This window comes from Eurytemora carolleeae, unplaced genomic scaffold (assembly GCF_000591075.1).
Source record: "Eurytemora carolleeae unplaced genomic scaffold, Eaff_2.0 scaffold264, whole genome shotgun sequence".
Lineage (NCBI taxonomy): Eukaryota > Metazoa > Arthropoda > Copepoda > Calanoida > Temoridae > Eurytemora > Eurytemora carolleeae.
The window spans coordinates 14,573-33,630 of NW_019396670.1; the positions used below are offsets into that span (position 1 = coordinate 14,573).

At 32.6% G+C, this 19,058-nt stretch overlaps 1 protein-coding gene across 1 annotated transcript; it reads right to left on the reverse strand.

The window, feature by feature from the left end:
• Positions 1–8,782: 8,782 nt before the first annotated feature.
• LOC111707165 (uncharacterized) lies at positions 8,783–14,893 on the reverse strand. The gene is made up of 7 exons (XM_023480215.1): positions 14,817–14,893; positions 14,213–14,327; positions 13,783–13,856; positions 13,325–13,460; positions 13,070–13,162; positions 10,500–12,216; positions 8,783–10,244 (listed from the first exon to the last, which is right to left on the reverse strand). The coding sequence occupies exons 1-7, from the start codon at positions 14,826–14,828 to the stop codon at positions 10,019–10,021; spliced, it is 2,373 nt and encodes a 790-aa protein (XP_023335983.1). The 5' UTR covers positions 14,829–14,893; the 3' UTR covers positions 8,783–10,018.
• Positions 14,894–19,058: the final 4,165 nt, after the last annotated feature.

Below are 19,058 nucleotides of genomic sequence, written 5' to 3' on the forward strand. Positions count from 1 at the left end.
TAATCATGTTTATTGAATATTGATATGCGTGAGGCTGTATGCCCCTGCTACGTATGTTGTCAGATAAAGATGGATTTCAATTCATAAATATATTTGAATATTTAAATTCAAATAAAAATTTATAAATACGAATCATGTTTAAATTAGTGATTTGCTCGTATAATTGAGACAAGTATTTACGGCAAAGCAAAAACAAATTCGTGGATTTATCCACTTTTTTTCGTGGATTTTGAAAAATCCAAATATTTTTAAGGCACATTTTTTAAATTCTGATCATCCAATGGTCCAAAACCTTCCCAACATGTTGTACAAATGTTTGCCGTTTCGGTTTATTGCATGACGTATATCGGATGCAAACAAACAAAACACAAGCAAAGTATGGAAATACAGGGTGTCCCACATTATATCATATCTTTAATAGGTCTTAATTACGATTTTCGGGACTAATCAGAAATTTTAAGAAGAATGAAGCATTTTGAAAAATTAAATATAAGACTGATATAAAAATTGTCTTGCAGAAAATACTAGGTTTTTCGAGTATTATGTTTAATATGATATGGCAGGGACGCTCTGTAGATGGGAGAACCTTCCTTCAAGAGTGTACTGCAGCGTGTGGGTTTAATGTAAACACACTCAGTGCCAACTCAGTGCTATTCAGACAGTGTTGAGAAAGTACATCGCGAATAAAAAAACTGTGGAAAAGGAAAAGGAATTTTAGACTGAAGTAATGATTTAAAATAGTTCATTAAACATGGAATAAATCAATATTGCAGTGTATACAGTTTTTTTTAACTTGTAGTAAAAATGGTTGCTTTGTAACAGCATCTAATACAGGTAAATGTTTCTCTAATTTCGTCTTTCTAATCCGACGTTTTCTGTTTCTCACTGTACCCCTTTTTGTAACCAAAGAAATGAAGTTAAATCTGTCTAAAGTTTGCCTGACTCTTGAAATATTGTCACTGCTGAACAATGTTAATACAGGGTGTCCCATTTAACGTGAACGTTTGAAGCTGAACATGTCAATTTTGATCTTTAAAATATTTATTTTTAAGGGAGTGACCAGCAATGATGGTGGTTGAACTAAGATTGCAGTATTGTAGAGAATTTAAGATTCATTTAAGACACAAACAAATATTGTACGACGTATATTTCCTGAGTTTGATCGAAAAGTCGACTTTCAAAATCATCTTTTTGAGAGAATACGTTTAAAGAATCGGTATTTTTAAGATTTTTAAAAAAGACGACAAAAAAATATAGTAACAATTCTATAGTAAACTGATTAGATGTTTAGGAACATATTTCCCAAAAGAAAAATGTCAATTAATCAATGTTAGAAAATATTATTTCGTTTTGATCAATATATTCAATTAAATTTGTTCGCAGATGTCTACAAATTCTTCAAATGTCGTCTTTTCTATAAAAATTCCAGAAAATTTGCAGAAACTCGCTGTGAATACTGAGAGATTTTAGAAACTAATATTTGAATAAGATTAGTTATTTTCGATGATAAGAGTTAGTTTTTGTTTTCTCAACCTGTTAATAAACAATTAATTATTTTACTGTAGAATTTTTGTACCATTTTTTTGTCGTCGTTATTTAATAATTAAAAAAACGATTCTCAAAACGTATCCGCGAAAAAAGATGCTTTTGAAAGTCGACTATTCGATCAAACTCAGTAAATATACGTCTTAGAATAATTTAATATGTCTCAAATGAATCCTGAAAAATTCGTCCACAGTATTGCAATCTCAGTTCAACCACCATACATTGCCGGTCACTCCCTTTAAGTATGCTTAAACAAGGTTATTAAACTTGTTACAAAACATACATCTAGGATGAAGTTTACTGGTTCACCCTGTACCTCTAAAAATGGCAGTTTACTCGAACACCCTGTTAGGCTGTTCCACTATACTATAACTGAGAGGAAATTAACTCTGCTTAAATTTGATATACATAAATGAAGAAGAAATAACCTTGAGGGTTTAAATCAAGATAGTTCTAAAGAAGGAAGTTTAACAGTTTGAGCCCAGATTATGGCCTATTAGAGGTTTTCATGAGGATTCAGGATTCAGGAGAATGTTTTTAAAACTTGGTTTATTAGGATTTGGAATATATACTTAGAGAGGTTTCAAGAGAGTGTAAGATTTAATTTAAAAATATCCTCCATTAAGAGAATAACAAACCTTCAAACTTTTTTCTCTTCCAAAATATATATTTTTTTTGTCACAACATGTTTTCTAATATTCATCAAAAATCATCCAAAAATTCCAAAGAAATTCTCAGGAATGCCTGGAAACTAAGTCTCAAAGATCAGCTTTCCCCCAAAAATCTCAGAAATTGGGAAACAATTTTGGAGAAAAACTCGAGAATTTTTTGGGAATCCTAAGAAACTGTTTTTTTTACAATAAATAATTAAACAATGATTTGTCCCTTAATGTTACTCAGAAAAGAGTTAAAAGGGTACTATTGTGAATAGGACATGCCACTCTAAATGGAGGTTCACTGGAGGAGGGAGGAAAAAAAGGGAGGAAAGAAAACGAAGGAGAGTATTGGAGAGGAAGTCGGAGAAAGGAGAGTGGCAGGAGGGGTTTATAAGGAAGTAGGTGGGGGGACAGGAAGGGGGGGTACATAAGGAGCTGATAAGACGGGAGGCGAGGGGGGGAGTTGATACTAGTTTAATTACAATGTCCAGCAGGATCCATGAATCTTGATTCTTGGCCAATTCCATATATTCCTAACTTTAGCTCATTAACCTTGAAAACAGAACATTGTTTTATGTTTATTTATGGGTTTATCTGTAGGTCTATCTGTGGGTTTATCTGTGAGTTTATCTAAGGATTATCAGTTTGTTTATCTACGTGGGTTAATCTGTGGGTTTATCTGAGGGTTATCTGTAGGTTTATCTGAGGGTTATCTGTAGGTTTATCTGTGGGTTTATCTGTGGATCTTTCTGTGGGTTTACCTGTGGGTTTATCTGTAGGTTTATCTGTGTGTTTATCTGTGGGGTTTTCTGTGGGTTTATTTGTAGGTTTGTCTGTAGATTTATCTGTATGTCTATTTGTGGATTTATATGTGGTTTTATCTGTTGATTTATCTCTGGTTTATCTGTGGGTTTATTTGTAGGTCTATATCTGTGGGTTTATCTATTGGTTTATTTGTAGGTTTTTCTGTGGGTTTATCTGTGGTTTTATCTGTTGGTTTATCAGTGGTTTATCTGTGGGTTTATCAGTGGTTTCTTTGTGGGTTTATCTGTGTGTTTATCTATTGGTTTATCTGTTGGTTTATATGTGGGTTTATTTGGGGGTTTATCTGCAGGTTTATCCGTGGGTTTATTTGTGGGTTTATCCAGTGGGTTATCTGTAGATTTTCTGTGGGTTTATCTGGGGGTTTATTTTGGGGTTTATCTGGGGGTTTATCTGTAGATTTATTTGTGGGTTTATAAGTGGGTTATCTGTAGATTTTCTGCGGGTTTATCTATGGGTTTATCTGGTTTTTTTTGGGTTTATCTGGGTTTATGTGGGGTTAAAAAGGACTATACAAGATTTTAAAAGGTTGGAGGCAAACTGAGCAAACTGACTTGTTGAGCTCAATTGTGTATCGTAACCTAACAAAAATAATGCACAGAAAGGGACTATAAGCTTAATTTCAGGTGAGCCTTTATGCAAAGATGACAATTACCAAATCAAAACGGCACCCCTTAAAGTTTTGTCAGATCAATATTTAACATTTTGAAACCTGATTTAAAATCGACTGTGCATTTCTACGTTGCAGGATAACATATAGGATTAATCAGAATTGAAGAATCTTAAACTGAATATCTTCCACATTTTTGATCAGATAAAGGTCTGAAGGATACCAATGTGCATTTTTGATCAGATAAAGGTCTCAAGGATACCAATGTCCATTTTTGATCAGATAAAGGTCTCAAGGGTACCAATGTCCATTTTTGATCAGATAAAGGTCTCAAGGGTACCAATGTCCATTTTTGATCAGATAAAGGTCTCAAGGGTACCAATGTCCATTTTTGATCAGATAAAGGTCTCAAGGGTCCCAATGTGCATTTTTGATCAGATAAAGGTCTCAAGGATACCAATGTTAATTTTTGATCAGATAAAGGTCTCAAGGGTACCAATGTGCATTTTTAAAGGTCTCAAGGATACCAATGTGCATTTTCCTCTTTACAGGGTGGTCCACTTGAAATTACGCTCACTGTCCCTTTATAGGGAAAAACCTAATCCAAAACGAAGGTTATTTTGTACATGGCGATTCATTTCTTTTAAATGAAATTTAGAGGTTTAGCGAATTAATGTTTTACCGAATAACCGAGGTTCCGTGAATTACTGAAAAAATGACCGAGCTAGGTTGCGTGAATTACTGAAAAAATGACCGAGCTAGGTTCCCTGAATTACTGAAAAAATGACCGAGCGAGGTTGCGTGAATTACTGAAAAAATGACCGAGCGAGGTTGCGTGAATTACTGAAAAAATGACCGAGCGAGGTTGCGTGAATTACTGAAAAAATGACCGAGCGGGGTTGCGTGAATTACTGAAAAAATGACCGAGCTAGGTTGCGTGAATAAACTGATATTAAGAGGTTTGAACCTTTAACAGATTTGATAAAACCTTTATAAAAGTGAGTGGAAGGGTAATTTCAAGTGATCCTCCATGCAAAGATAGCTAGCAATGCCCTGTTTAAATTGGTTCCCTTGAAAGTTTTATCTGAACAATTATGAATTAGCTTTGCATGTTTATTTTCATTTGCGGGTTTTCTCTATAAAAAACCATGAAGAATGTCCCAGAAAAAAAACAACGTTATCTTCTACATTTTTATCATATTAAGGATTCCATGGGTACCGTTGTAAATCAGGCATTACTAACTTGAAATTGACTTACTGCATCTTTGATACAAATTTAGTTGACAGATAATGATAGGAATATACAAAGTACAACATAAACCCTACATTTTTAACGACAATTTTCGTAACAGATAAATTGAACTTTTTTAAACCAAAAAAAATAATTGATAAAATTAAAAACTTAAATACTAGTTTCATGTTTTTATTATATTTAATCCGAAAAATATTAGCAATCAATCAATTTACTATGTAACAGAATTATTTTTCGTTCCAAACACTTTACTAATAAATAGGATAAAATAGAAAAATCTATTTTGATATTAAAAAATGCCGTGCTCTTATAACTTCGTACCAACCTGTATCAGTCCAGGCACAACCCGTCCGCTGCCAAAGTCAACCAGGACACAATCCACCAGATTATAATCTCGTTAACTATGATAACTACGCCACTACCACTGGCTGCGATCTCAGTAGCTAGCCAACAAGCTATTACTGAGGCTTTAAATTCCACAAAGGCACACAAGCGTAGCTATGAAACAAGCTATTACTCAGGCTCTCAATGCCACACACGGACACAAGTGTAGCTATCAAACAAGCTATTACTAGGACTCTAAATGACACACAGGGACACAAATGTAGCTATCAAACAAGCTATTACTCAGGCTCTAAATGCCACACAGGGACACAAGCGTAGCTATCAAACAAGCTATTTCTCAGGCTCTAAATGCGACAATGGGACAGAAGCATTTGCTATCTATCAAGCCTTTAATCGATCTCTCCCTATAACTAGGTATGATCTCAACCTAAATATTTTAACAGGGGTAAAATTACTCTACACTGTAATCAAAGTGGAGTTCTGATTCTAACTGATCTTATTTACAAATATCTATATGTTACATGTTAAGTTCCAATACGTATTCACAATATTACGCAGGTATATAATCTAATCACAATACGGAGCTAGTCTAGTCGCATTAAACGTTTTATGGATTTAAGCATTAATGCAGTTAGATCCTCAGACAATGTACAACGTAGTTTATATAGGTATGTTCAAACTGCATTTATTACAGGGTTACCCACAAGGGATGAGACTGTAAAGACGACCCAAAATTCTAAAAATATGACGACTTTAGGCTTTATTTTGTTTTCTGTATTCAATTGAGTATAGTTAATGGTTTACTAAGCGATTAAGCACATAAATAAACCTGTTTTGGCCTACAAGGAACCCTGAATGCAAGAAAAACGGAACAAAAAAGATTCGCAGAATCGTCTCTGAAGGCTCACCCTTTGTGAGTAACCTTGTAGATGATCTACAGCAGAAGGAAAGGTGATTTCCTTTTATATAGATAGTTGACAGAAGTAGAAAAGTCTACTCGTCTTGCATAATGTAGAAGATCTATTTTGAGAATATACAGAAGTAGAAAAGTCTACTCGTCTTGTATAATGTAGAAGATCTATTTTGAGAATATACAGAAGTAGAAAAGTCTACTTGTCTTGTATAGTGTAGAAGATATATTTTGAGAATAAACAGAAGTAGAAAAGTCTACTCGTCTTGTATAGTGTAGAAGATATATTTTGAGAATATACAGAAGTAGAAAAGTCTACTCGTCTTGTATAGTGTAGAAGATCTATTTTGAGAATATACAGAAGTAGAAAAGTCTACTCGTGTTGTATAATGTAGAAGATCTCTTTTGAAAATATACAGAAGTAGAAAAGTCTACTTGTCTTGTATAATGTAGAAGATCTATTTGAGAATATACAGAAGTAGAAAAGTCTACTCGTCTTGTATAATGTAGAAGATCTATTTTGAGAATATACAGAAGTAGAAAAGTCTACTGGTCTTGTATATTGTAGAAGATCTATTTTGAGAATATACAGAGAAAAGTCTACTCGTCTTGTATAATGTAGAAGATCTATTTTCAGAATATACAGAAATAGAAAAGTCTACTTGTCTTGTATAATGTAGAAGATCTATTTGAGAATAAACAGAAGTAGAAAAGTTTACTCGACTTGTATAATGTAGAAGATCTATTTTGAGAATAAACAGAAATAGAAAAGTCTACTCGACTTGTATAATGTAGAAGATCTATTTTGAGAATATACAAAAGTAGAAAAGTCTACTTGTCTTGTATAATGTAGAAGATCTATTTTGAGAATAAACAGAAGTAGAAAAGTCTACTCGTCTTGTATAATGTAGAAGATCTATTTTGAGAATATACAGAAGTAGAAAAGTTGATTGATGAATATGTTGCCCAAGTCGTTTCTTCTAAAGAGACCACAAATTGCAAAATCTTCAAATAAAGCAAAAGAACAAGGATATCTTAACCTTTTCTTCTCAAACTAAGGTTTAAGGTATATCCTTCTGAATCGAGAATAAAACACTTTTAATGAATGTTCACATGATACTACGTTAAACAGTTCCTTTATATATACATGTGTCGACTAGACCAGCATATATTAGGTAAATAAAATGCTATGTCAATCTTGACCTCTATAGCTCTCGCCTAGCACACAAATTGATACAAGATATATCGTGATTCTACTGCAGAGTCTTTTGAAAAAACAGGGGTGTTTTTTTCGTTATACATCATAAAATTTGAATTTTAGAATTTTCGTTTTCCGATTCTATTCTGATCAAAATATTAAATGAAAGCGAAGCAGACCCAGTTGAATTGAAAAACTGAGATCAGTGGTATAGGCTTGCATAATAGCTACTAATTCTGCCTTGGTATCTCCACTAGGCTTTTCCAATTCTTAAATAGGTATATCGATAAATTATAATTCGATTTGGATGTTTGATAAAATGTCCAAAATTGTGTTTTGTATACATTGTGTTTTTAATTTTAAAGAATATTTTCGGGAATCGTAACCCCCTATTGAGATTAGGCTAACCCGTGATGAATAATATATTATTTTCCCTCCCGCTCTAGCTCCTAGACCCCCCCCCCCTGGCTCCTAGATTTCCCAATAGAAACCCAACTCATCAATCCCATTTTGCCCGAAGTAGTACAGTGATTGATAGATAGATACTTTAAAGGAACTCTCAACGTAAGATAAAAGTAAAAAAAGTTAGAAAAAAAGATCTCACTCGAATTTAAATGCGTAGAAATATATTTAAATACGCATATCCATAAAAATATCGAAACATATAGAAACTCTTCACAAAGCAACTTAAATCTCAAATTCTAATTTTACATCCCTATATCTTTATAACCTGACACCTTTTGATAATTGAAACCTTGTGAGTTTTCAAAAAGTAGATTTCATTGCTTAAAATATAAAATTAGGTCAAAATATCAGGATGCAAAGATAAAGGGATTAGAAAGTAAGAATTGGAGGGTCTGACTATACCATTTTGAAGTTTCTTGTATGAAAATAGTTTTACTTTTTTTAGAAATGTTCCGGAGAAAATTTACTTTTTGAGTTAAAAATAAAATAAGCCATCCCCTTGTACCTCGCACCTACCTTATACACAGAAATACACTTTATTTCTTTTCCATTTCTTCGGATATTTGTTGTTTTTAAGTGAAAAAAGAGTTAGATTTTGCTAATCAGTAATATGAAAATTAACTTGTCATCAATATTTTTCGTAAGTTTTAAAAAACTGAGATGTGTAAAAGGAAAATTGACCCAGCCTTATTTAGCACAAAGGAGTTAAGTTTTTGCCACAAACTCTGATTTTCTAATCTCTATATCTTTGTAACCCAATGTCGTAGACCTTAGATATTTCAAACTATTAATAATTATAATTTAAGTTTGAAATATCAAAGGCTTACACCATCAGGTTGCAAAGATATTGGGATCAGAAGATTTAAGTTTGTGGCAAAAACTCAATTCCTTTGTTTTCATATTATTAAAGCTTTAAATGAATTCTTATAGGTTCTAGTAAAGCACTTGCATATAAAGTTTGCACAAACATATATTTTATACCGTCTAGATATTAACATGTATTTTATACCGTCTAGATATTAACATTTATTTCATACCGTCTAGATATTAACATGTATTTCATACCGTCTAGATATTTAAAAACATGTATTTTATACCGTCCATATATTTAAAAAATGACAAAGATAAGATATATATGATGATAAAAGTGCAATAAAGGAATCCACATTCTACATACTAAATGTTAAAACACTCTCAAACTCCTTTGACTAAGATTTCTTTGCTGTGAAAAATCCTCAAAGCAATTCACCGATATTCTTAATCAACAATAACATTGCTTTTAACACTATGGCCTCAGAAGGCAGTGATAAGTATCTAAGAAGCCCTTACATCAAATTGAAAGTGAGGATGAAATTCTTGAAATTTTACTGTGTATTAGTAGAGGAATTGAGTCTCAAACTCTGATTTTTTTATACAGAAATCATTGCAATCCAATATTAAGGACCTTCTAATATTCTAAATCTCAAAGGTTTAGACCACCAGTTTTAGAGATTAGAAAATTTGAGTTTTGGCAAAGACTCAATTCCTACAACCCTTAATAATAAACACATTTAACCCTATTTAGCCTGACGTCTGGTTACTGACTGGTTTCCTAGGGCTCTATGTTCTTATTGTGATACATCATTTAAATCTATAACATTTAATACTTTTTTGGAAATCCCTTGAGCTCTACGTCAATAATATGAAAACAAATGGCAAATTTGCAAAAATCCAAATATGTATTGCAAAATCTAGTAATAAAGCAAACAATGTGCAATCTCCTTGCTTTTGTTATAAGTCCAAAGGGCTATAAAATATTGAACTCCAATGACTGGAAGTAGGTCTAAATATAGATTTAGTCTGGTGTAGGTAAAATAAGGCATTTAGGCAGTATGCCTGAGGACTCAGGCAATTGGTATTAAAGACCAGATTTTAAATTAAGTGAGGGGAATGTGCAGTTAGTTAGAAGAGCCAGAAAATTTGAGCTTCCAAGCTAAAATATTTTTTGAGTTTTCACAAAAAGAGCGATGGGGGGGGTTAAATTGACCTCACCTCACATGGGCTTAATAGGGTTAAAACCGTTCTAAAGATAATGAACCCAAAGGACAATTGTATTGACAGTAGACTAGTCTTTTAAGTTCATGTGTCACACTTAGATTCTTACAAAAAAAAACAATAGATAAGGAAATCTGTTGCCTTACTTAAGTGAAGGTCCTAATGCTAAGAATGATTTGCATTAGAATTTAGACATGTGCAGCTCTCCTGCTACGAAGAACCCTGCTATAAAGATAAAAACCAGTGTTGGTATCACTATCTGACCGAACAGCATGAGGCCTGTTCTGATAAAGGCATACTTTTCTTCCTTGACAAGATGTTTTTGGTCAATAACATGAACAAACGTGTGGGTCAGGATTATTAGCAAGGGCACAATAAACATCACCAGGCTCCAGACATCCATCATTCTGTGTAACAGAAAATTAGAATATGTCCACAAATACATAGATTAGCTTTATTTCAGAGGGGACGGTTTGTTAAGGGATTAAAAAAGGGAAACTTGAAATATAATCCTTGAAGACTAAGAAAACTCGCTCAGGAAGCACCTGGTTGGAACGAAATACAGGCAAAAATATATCTTAATAAACTATAATGTGCGATAAGTTAAAAATCCTGTTTTTTAGTCTACATTTATTAATTTCTAAATTTACTTTTATTCTTACTTTATTGTTACAGTGGCAGGCAGGAACCCACTATTGTCCGCAAACAATGATGCGACTGTCATTAAAACAGTTGCATTGATACTAATAACTGCTTCAAACAAATCTTTTCCAAGAAAGTAGTTTGTTAAAATAGAGACCACCATCAGTATTATGTTCGGCATAAAGGTGCTCATAAGAGATTGAGACAAATTCCTTTTCAACATGAAACTGATGCTTAGCTTAACACCCTTAAGTGCTGGTGAGTTATCTTTCATTATTTTCCAGTTTGATACATTAAAGTCTTCATACATAATTGTCTCGGCCTCTACAAGGCCTGCCTGCAGCTGAACTTTTTTATAATCTGCTACATACAATGTCAAATTGATATTGCAAACTTGAACATCAAAGGGATAATGAATTGGGTCAAACTCACAAAAGAACATTAGACTATATGATGAGTTTTTGACAATATCTACATCCTTCCCCATTACAAAAAAGTTAGTAACAGATGCCTGGATATCTTTTTCTGTTTCATGAATATTGTCGAGGTAAACAAAGCTGTATAAGTCACTACCAAGCTCTTCTGAGCTAAGAATACTCTCTGTGTTTAAAAACAGTAGATTTGGTACCCACATAGATTTCCAATCCTCAAGATCTAAAACATTCACAATTCCTTTCTTGACATTCTTAAATGTTAAATCAGCATCTCTCCATTTCGTTTGAAGTTGAAACTTTAGTTGGAATGTTCCATGGTTAATATCTAAGGCAAGAAAGTCCAAAAGTTTAAATCCCACTGTGACCATCAGACCATCTTTTCCCTGAGGTATGTTGAGCTTGTTATAGCCCACAGCAGCTGTTACAGCTTTACAATTCTCTTCATCCGAATAATCCTCAGCACTCTCTTTGTCATAGCAATCAAATGTTGAGTCACACCGCTTTGATTTGTCCAAACAGATTCCATTTTTACATGGAAATGAAGAACTATTACAAGTGTGTAGAATCAGGAAGTGCTGCTGTGGTGGCTTACCAGGAAATTCCCATGATTGATTTCCAATAGGTAAACCATTGAGTTTTCCTGTTTTGGCAACAATTTCTCCTTCATTTGTTTTTATAATCCAAATCTCATTTTCTTTGATAATTTTTCCATATCTATAGCCATTAAATGAACTTGGAATATTAAAAGCATAATACATGTCAACATTATAGATCTTTAGATCTGATTGGACATGAACTATTGTTTCAGAATCAAAATAGCAGAAAAAACTATATTTGTTATTGCAGTATTCGTCTGAAAATGTTGCTGTTTTCCCTTTGATAGTCATAGCAACACAAGATTGAATTCCCTCCCCATTTGGTTCTCCTTTAGCCCACATATCATCTTTGCTGAACTTTGATCTATTGTCCAACACATACACTTTTTCTGTAGCATCAAATTGAAACCCTGTCCAGAAAGTTTCCTTGTCATTTTTGGAATGTGCTAAAATTCCAATTGCCAGGTTGATGTCTTCTTGAGCTTCGAAAGTTACAAATGTTGAACTAAGTGATTGACAGAATGTCTTAGATTCAGGATAGTTAAGATTGAAATTCATTTGCCGTATGCCAGGGCTTGGCACATGGCAGATATGTGTCCTTCTCAAAACTGTTTTATTGCCATCTGTGTCCCAGTCAGATTCCTCCCAATTTACCAAGTTTCCAGTAGACATATTTACACAGCCAATCCACTTATCTAAGACTGCATCTAGGGAAAATAATTTTAAAATCAATAACTATAGTTCATCATAAATTTTGGGAATAAGGAGCAGTTCTTATTGATTTTTTACTATAAGGAACAGACATTTTAACAGAAAGAAATTCAGTTGTTGTCACCGAGGGATTTGAAAATTTTAAATTGTTAACTTTTACAAATTTTAATAAAGTCACATTATGTTAGTGTCCAATTAATTGTGACAGCTTTGCAAATAAATTATATACATACATTTGTAAGCAGTGCAAATGCAAAGCTAATAAATCATCATTTGTTTTTGTGTAAGTAGAATATATCAAAAAAATTATGTTTGTACAAGGAAAATTATCTTAGGCATTTGATAAAGTAATTTTCCACAACATGCTAAAAACAAGACAGAAAAATTAGAACAGGTGATGATGAATAGTCAGAAAAATTAGGACAGATGATGGTGAACAGTCAGAAAAATTAGAACAGATGATGGTGAACAGTCAGAAAAATTAGAACAGATGATGATGAACAGTCAGAAAAATTAGAACAGATGATGGTGAACAGTCAGAAAAATTAGAACAGATGATGATGAACAGTCAGAAAAATTAGAACAGATGATGATGAACAGTCAGAAAAATTAGGACAGGTGATGATGAACAGTCAGAAAAATTAGAACAGATGATGGTGAACAATCAGAAAAATTAGAACAGATGATGATGAACAGTCAGAAAAATTAGAACGGATGATGATGAACAGTCAGAAAAATTAGGACAGGTGATGATGAACGGTCATAAAAATTAGGACTGATGATGGTGAACAGTCAGAAAAATTAGGACAGATGATGATGAATAGTGTGATTATACGCTACAGTAAATACCATCCAATTTCAAATCCCACATGTTTATATCAGTAATTTCTCCTTTAGCATCTTCCAAGATGGCTAATGAAAGATCCATCAATTCAATGTCCTCTGAAGCCGAATTGAATGAATTTGAGCTATGTTGCTAAACTATCAACTGCTGCAGGTTCAATTTTGAACCTCCAACTTAAAGTTAAAGATTAAGGAAGGAGTTGAATCGATGGTTCAAATTTGAACCAGTAACAGGAAGTATAAATTCATTAAGTTCAGTCCCTGTAAAGATTGCTGATGAGTTTATTTTCTTTGTATACTGATCAGATTTAAACGTACAGCGCTTGAGAGCCAAGCTGCAGGAGATACAGATGTGATGCCATTTCATTGGTGTCCAGTCGGGGTTGATCAAGATTTCCTAAACAAAGCTTCTATAAATATATTTATATATACTTGGCTTGTTTTTTTTTGTCTATTTGTTTGTGTCCAAATAATGTAAACACTAAACATGGCTTAACCAACTTGGCCCACATTTTTTGCAGGGGCCCAGCATCACTCTGGAAAGGGTTTCATGGTCAGAATTTAAATAAATTAGAATTGTAAATAAAATTTATTTAAAATCTATGTAATTAGAAATACTTTAAATTTTTAGTTTGTCATTGTTTTATGGCTTAAAAATTAAAATTGCTGAAGAAGTGACCCTAGGGTGAAAGTCCATAAATTAGAATGCTGTAACTGACCTGGCCTTTAATAAACAAACTAGAGTAGTTATTTACACTAGTATACACTTGGAGAAACTCTTCCTGTTCTGGATCTAAACAAAAAGAAATAATGGATTTCCAATACATTTTATAATATTTCACAAATTAACTGCATAGGCAAATTGTGTTCAAACTCTGCGTTTGGAATATTTATATATGTTGATGCTAGGAAAAGTACTTCAGTCTAATTTTCCCATCCCAATATTTTTAAAACCTAATGGCGCAAACCTTTAATATTTCAACCAGCTTTCCCAGTTTGAAATATTTAACGTTAGGTTGCAAAGATATAGTAACTCAAGACTCAATGTTAAAAATATCAATCTCAATATATTGAGATTAAGTATTTAGATTAAAACCACTGTGCACTGTGAGTCAGGATGGACATTTTTTATTTTACAGATAAATTTACCTTTTAAGCTCAAGAGAATGGTATTCATTGTAAAGGGTTGTTTGAACCGGAAACATAAGGTGTATTCTCTAATCTCATGCTTAAGAACTGGAGTTTTCAATTCTCCCCTTCCATCCTGAATATTGTTAATATGTTTTTCATAATCTTAGATAACAATAAGACTGTAAATTGATTGATATATAGCCGTTTAAGTTGAACTAGACATAGCTAGTTCTGCTAAAGGGTGTCCCAATAAACACAGGCATTAAATTACGAATTAGAAATTGTCCTTGTTAAGAATAAGTGCTGTATTACATAATTTCAATAAATTTCCATTTGCTAGGGTATATTTATTTAAACTGTAATTAAAACTGCTTTGTTTTTTCTGTAAAACACAGTATGATGTTCTGTAACAACTTGTACAACAGTTGCAATCAAAACATAAACAAATCTAAACTCTGTCACAAGAAACCTCTACAGATTCCAACTGTCTATAGTAGGCATCACAACACTAAATCAAAAAATACAATATCAAACTTGTCAATGAATTATCATGTCTACTAGGACACCTAGAATCTCTGTCCTACTTATTCTAGATTCAAAAGTAAGCTATGACAAAGGTTACCAATAACCCCATGATAAACGTATCATTCTTTGCGAGTCCTGAACTCAGCGCACACAATAGAAGGAAAAAAGTTCCCTCCGCCAGGAACCCCATTTTTCAACTGCTTTCTCCCCGCACCTACACGAGGCAAATTAAACCAAATCAAAAATGACTTTGTTTGTTTACCAATATTTTCATTAAATTTCCAGGCAGTTTAATACAACTTAACCTTGACTTTAAATTTAAAACAAATATTCTTTATTTTTGAACAAAGGTTAAAGTGGGATATTTTTTTTGTCTAAATTAAAGTAAGAAAACATTAAGCATTACTTATGTTATGAAAGACGCTGTACGAAGAACAGCCGTTGGTAAATATTTAAACTGGTAAGTTCCAAGAAAATATAAAAGTCGATAAGTACTCAGTTGAAAACACCCTAAGCAAACAGTATTAACCTGAAGCTAGAAATGAGTCCCTAAACTACGTCTTTAATACCGGTCTAGCCTCTACCCTCCACAAAATAATGGGGGAATTTTAACAAAAGCTTACCAATAGGCAGAGATGTGGCAACAAACAATGTTTTTCAAAATAAACGAGGTTTATTATATTAATGAAACACAATTGTTTTATCTTTCAGAAAAAAAGTTTTAAAAATCTGCAAAGAGCTTAAAAAAATGTAGTTTTTTGCTAAATGTACGATACATTCAAATGACCTAATGTTATACTGAACAATAGACTTTTTTCAAAGTAACTTTTGAAAAAGAATAGTTTTTTAATTATAAGAATGATTTTTTGAAAAACTTTCTTCGATGAACCCCACTGATTTAATTGAGAAAACAATTTTACTGGAAAAAAAAATTATTTAACGAATAATTAAACTGATAGATTGTTCAGTCAGAAAACGAACGAATGAATAAATTCGATTAAAAAATGGTCAATAATTCTAAAAAAGAACAGATTCAAATTTGTCTGATTGACTAAAAAAAGGGGTCGTTACTCGTTAATGAACGATGAACGAATGAATATAAAAATTGCTCATCTCTACTATGAGGACATGGCAGAGGGATACATAAAAGCAGATATGTTAACTAAGGGAACCATGTCAACTTTTTAAATTAATATATTTCACCTAAAATAAAATGGATATTTACCACAAAATTAATATTTCCATCAAGGTACTAATATGCAAGGAATGTTATTTCAGAGGTATACGCATTTTTTGTAAGGCAGTGTACTGTCTTTGGGCGGAAAAGTTAAAAACAAGACGGATGTCAGAGCCTGACATGGAATCCATTTTAACAAAAATAATCTATGAAATATTCTGGTCATAGGAAACTATTAGGTAAATTTTCAAAATTATCAAAATTAATTCATTTAACCTCCTTGGATACTAGACGAACACTGAAGCACCCATTCTTGTTTACAAATTCCGCCCAAAGAGAACTGGTTTCAACACGTACGCAGAGTATACACGACCGCAATTAACTTTCCTTGCATTAGTACCTTGTTCCCATCTTTGCACCCTAATGGTTTACACTTTTAATATTTTAATCTTAAATTATTTATTCCAATAGAATTCAAAGTTTAAAAAATCAAATGTCTACGATATTGGCATTCGAAGATAAAAGGATATATTAGAACATTTGAGTTTGTGGCTAAAACTGTTTATTGTGGTCAAACTTCCATCAAGATAGGAAATGTTTTCGTGAATAGACACATTTTTTTAAATGAACTTAAGATAATTATCATTTTTATCGAGCACACGTTTTTTTAATAAACGATCGTTTTATTACTGAACAAACAATTTTACAATTTTATTGAATAAACGAATTTACGGAAGGAACAAATTAATTGAATGATTGAACAGTTAGATAACAAAATAAATAGAAGGCAAAGGAAAGATATTTCTACAATTCTACGATGCATTTTTTTCTGAACAACTGAATTCGGACACAGCAAGTACAGCTTTATAAAAGAACAGAGATAACATGCACAAGAACATTATTTCTTTTGCAATTGCTAATATTAATTCTAACTCTAATTAATGTTTAAGGTAAAATTTAAATAAAAATATTTTACAATTCATAGATATATATAGTGTAGTCTTGCAGATATGATTTTAAAATAAATTTTTCAGAGAATAATTTATTTCATTGATTCTATTTACAACTTGACATGACATCTCTTTCATATCTCAATACGGCAATGTGTTAACAGTTTGATAACTTAAGAAATATTGGAAACATTGGCTATTTTAATATGTCCAAATAAATGAAACTTGAGCTTTCAGTTCCTTGAAAAGGTGTAATGTTAAGTGACCATCTCATTATATTCACCAACTGAACTTGGTCTTATTTATAGCAACAAAAAGTTGTCATTATTTTTTAATAAAAAAGTGATTGCCGAATGCCGAGAAATACGGAGCATGCCTACTCTACGGTTATTGTTGTGATTCAAACATGCCACTCTATCAAAAGAGGGTCAATTGAATTTTATCTACAGTCCCTTTAATGAGACACCTTGTGTGTCAGTATTTCCTTCGAATCAGTAGTTTCTGCATGTGGTGGCATGATATGTGCCCAGTTAAATTGGTGGCCTTGAAGTTTGAACATTTAATAATATCAATTAATTTGTATTCGATTAATGGTTAAATCATTAGGGGGGGGGGGATTTAAGCTATGGAAGGGATGGGGGGAGGAGGGAGGGGGGTATTTGAGACACTTTTTCTAGTCAACGCGATTGAATTAAGCATTATTTAACTTTAAAACAAAATTTTTCAACTGTATATTTTTTTGTATGTAGAACCCTTTGCAGAGGTGTAACAATCCTCAATACAAGCCATCTGGAGCAACTTCTTAGGAACCGTGGCAGAGACCATTTTAGTTCCATGGGGGGCAGAGATCAAACGCACCCAGATTGAAACAATGGGCATGATTTCATAGGCTTTAATGTCAACACGGACACAAGCTCCAAACTATCAATGTCAACCTATGGGCACAATCTCATAGGCTTCAATGTCAACACAGGCTTCTTTTTGGTTTTGTGAAAACTAAGACGACATCTTAGATTCCATCTTAGTTGACAGTTAAGAAAATTTTGTTTAATCGTCCCCATTTGGACATTAACCCTAAACAGGCTGGGGGTGGGGCGTTTGGCGCCCCCCCCCTGCAGTATTTTGTCCTATCACTCTCAATTTTAATACTATCACCGTGAAATTTTGTGACTTGTGAATGAATAGCAATTTAAAGAATTTTTTGTTAAAAAAATAAATTTTTTAAATTTATAGGGTAGGGTACAGGGCGGAAAAAGAACCGGTCTGTGAAAAAAACTCTAAAATAGCCCATAACTTTTTTGTGACCAAAGCTACAGATCTAAAAACTATATTTTGAAAAACCCTTGAAAAAAATGCATGTAGAATTAAACATGTGTCACGCTTTGATATTTGTTTAAAACAAATTTTTTTTTCTTCCTTTTTTGAGCTATGAACATGCATTTCAATCCTATATGCCTAATATAAAAGGCCTTTTACTAGCGCTGGGCGCCAAACGCCCCCCTCCCAGGCTATACATAGATTCAGACCCCCCAGCCTTAAAAGGGTTAAGTAACCTAACCTCCCTCTGTTGGGGAATAAAAGGTCTTTTAAGTTTTAATGAAAAAATTTGCGAATTTTCATCTTTAAAGACGAACTTTGTGTGCTTCACTACTTTTTTTGGGAAATTAAAAATTTTACGGATTCCCTTGCCCAATTTTGGTCCTAAAGTAAAAATCTATTAACTACCCTGTACAATATTTGTCAATAATTGATATTATTATTGTCAAACGTATTAAATCATATTTAAATTAAAGTAAAAAATAGAATTATTTAATTTGTTTATAATTTAGAAATATAAGAATCTATCTAAACAATGATTAATTGGTTAAAAATCAATGAACATTAATATAAAACAAATTTTCATCCATTATAAGTTGATTTTTCGTGTTTGCTATTTCATGCTTTCTGTTGAACTATTTATTTGAAAGGAACTGAATATTTGACACAAACTTAAATTTCTAACTCCTAAATCTTTTCAACCTGATGGTGCGTGTAAACCTTGGATATTTCAAACGTAATTTATATCATTTCCTTTTACATTTAAAACTGTTCACCAACTGTCATGTTTCGTGGGACCTGCTGTATTTAAAGTCTGAATCTCTATTGTGGCGGATCAGTGTAATGTTTAATAAACTTTTTCAAACTGTTTTGTATAAAAAAGATATTTTATTTT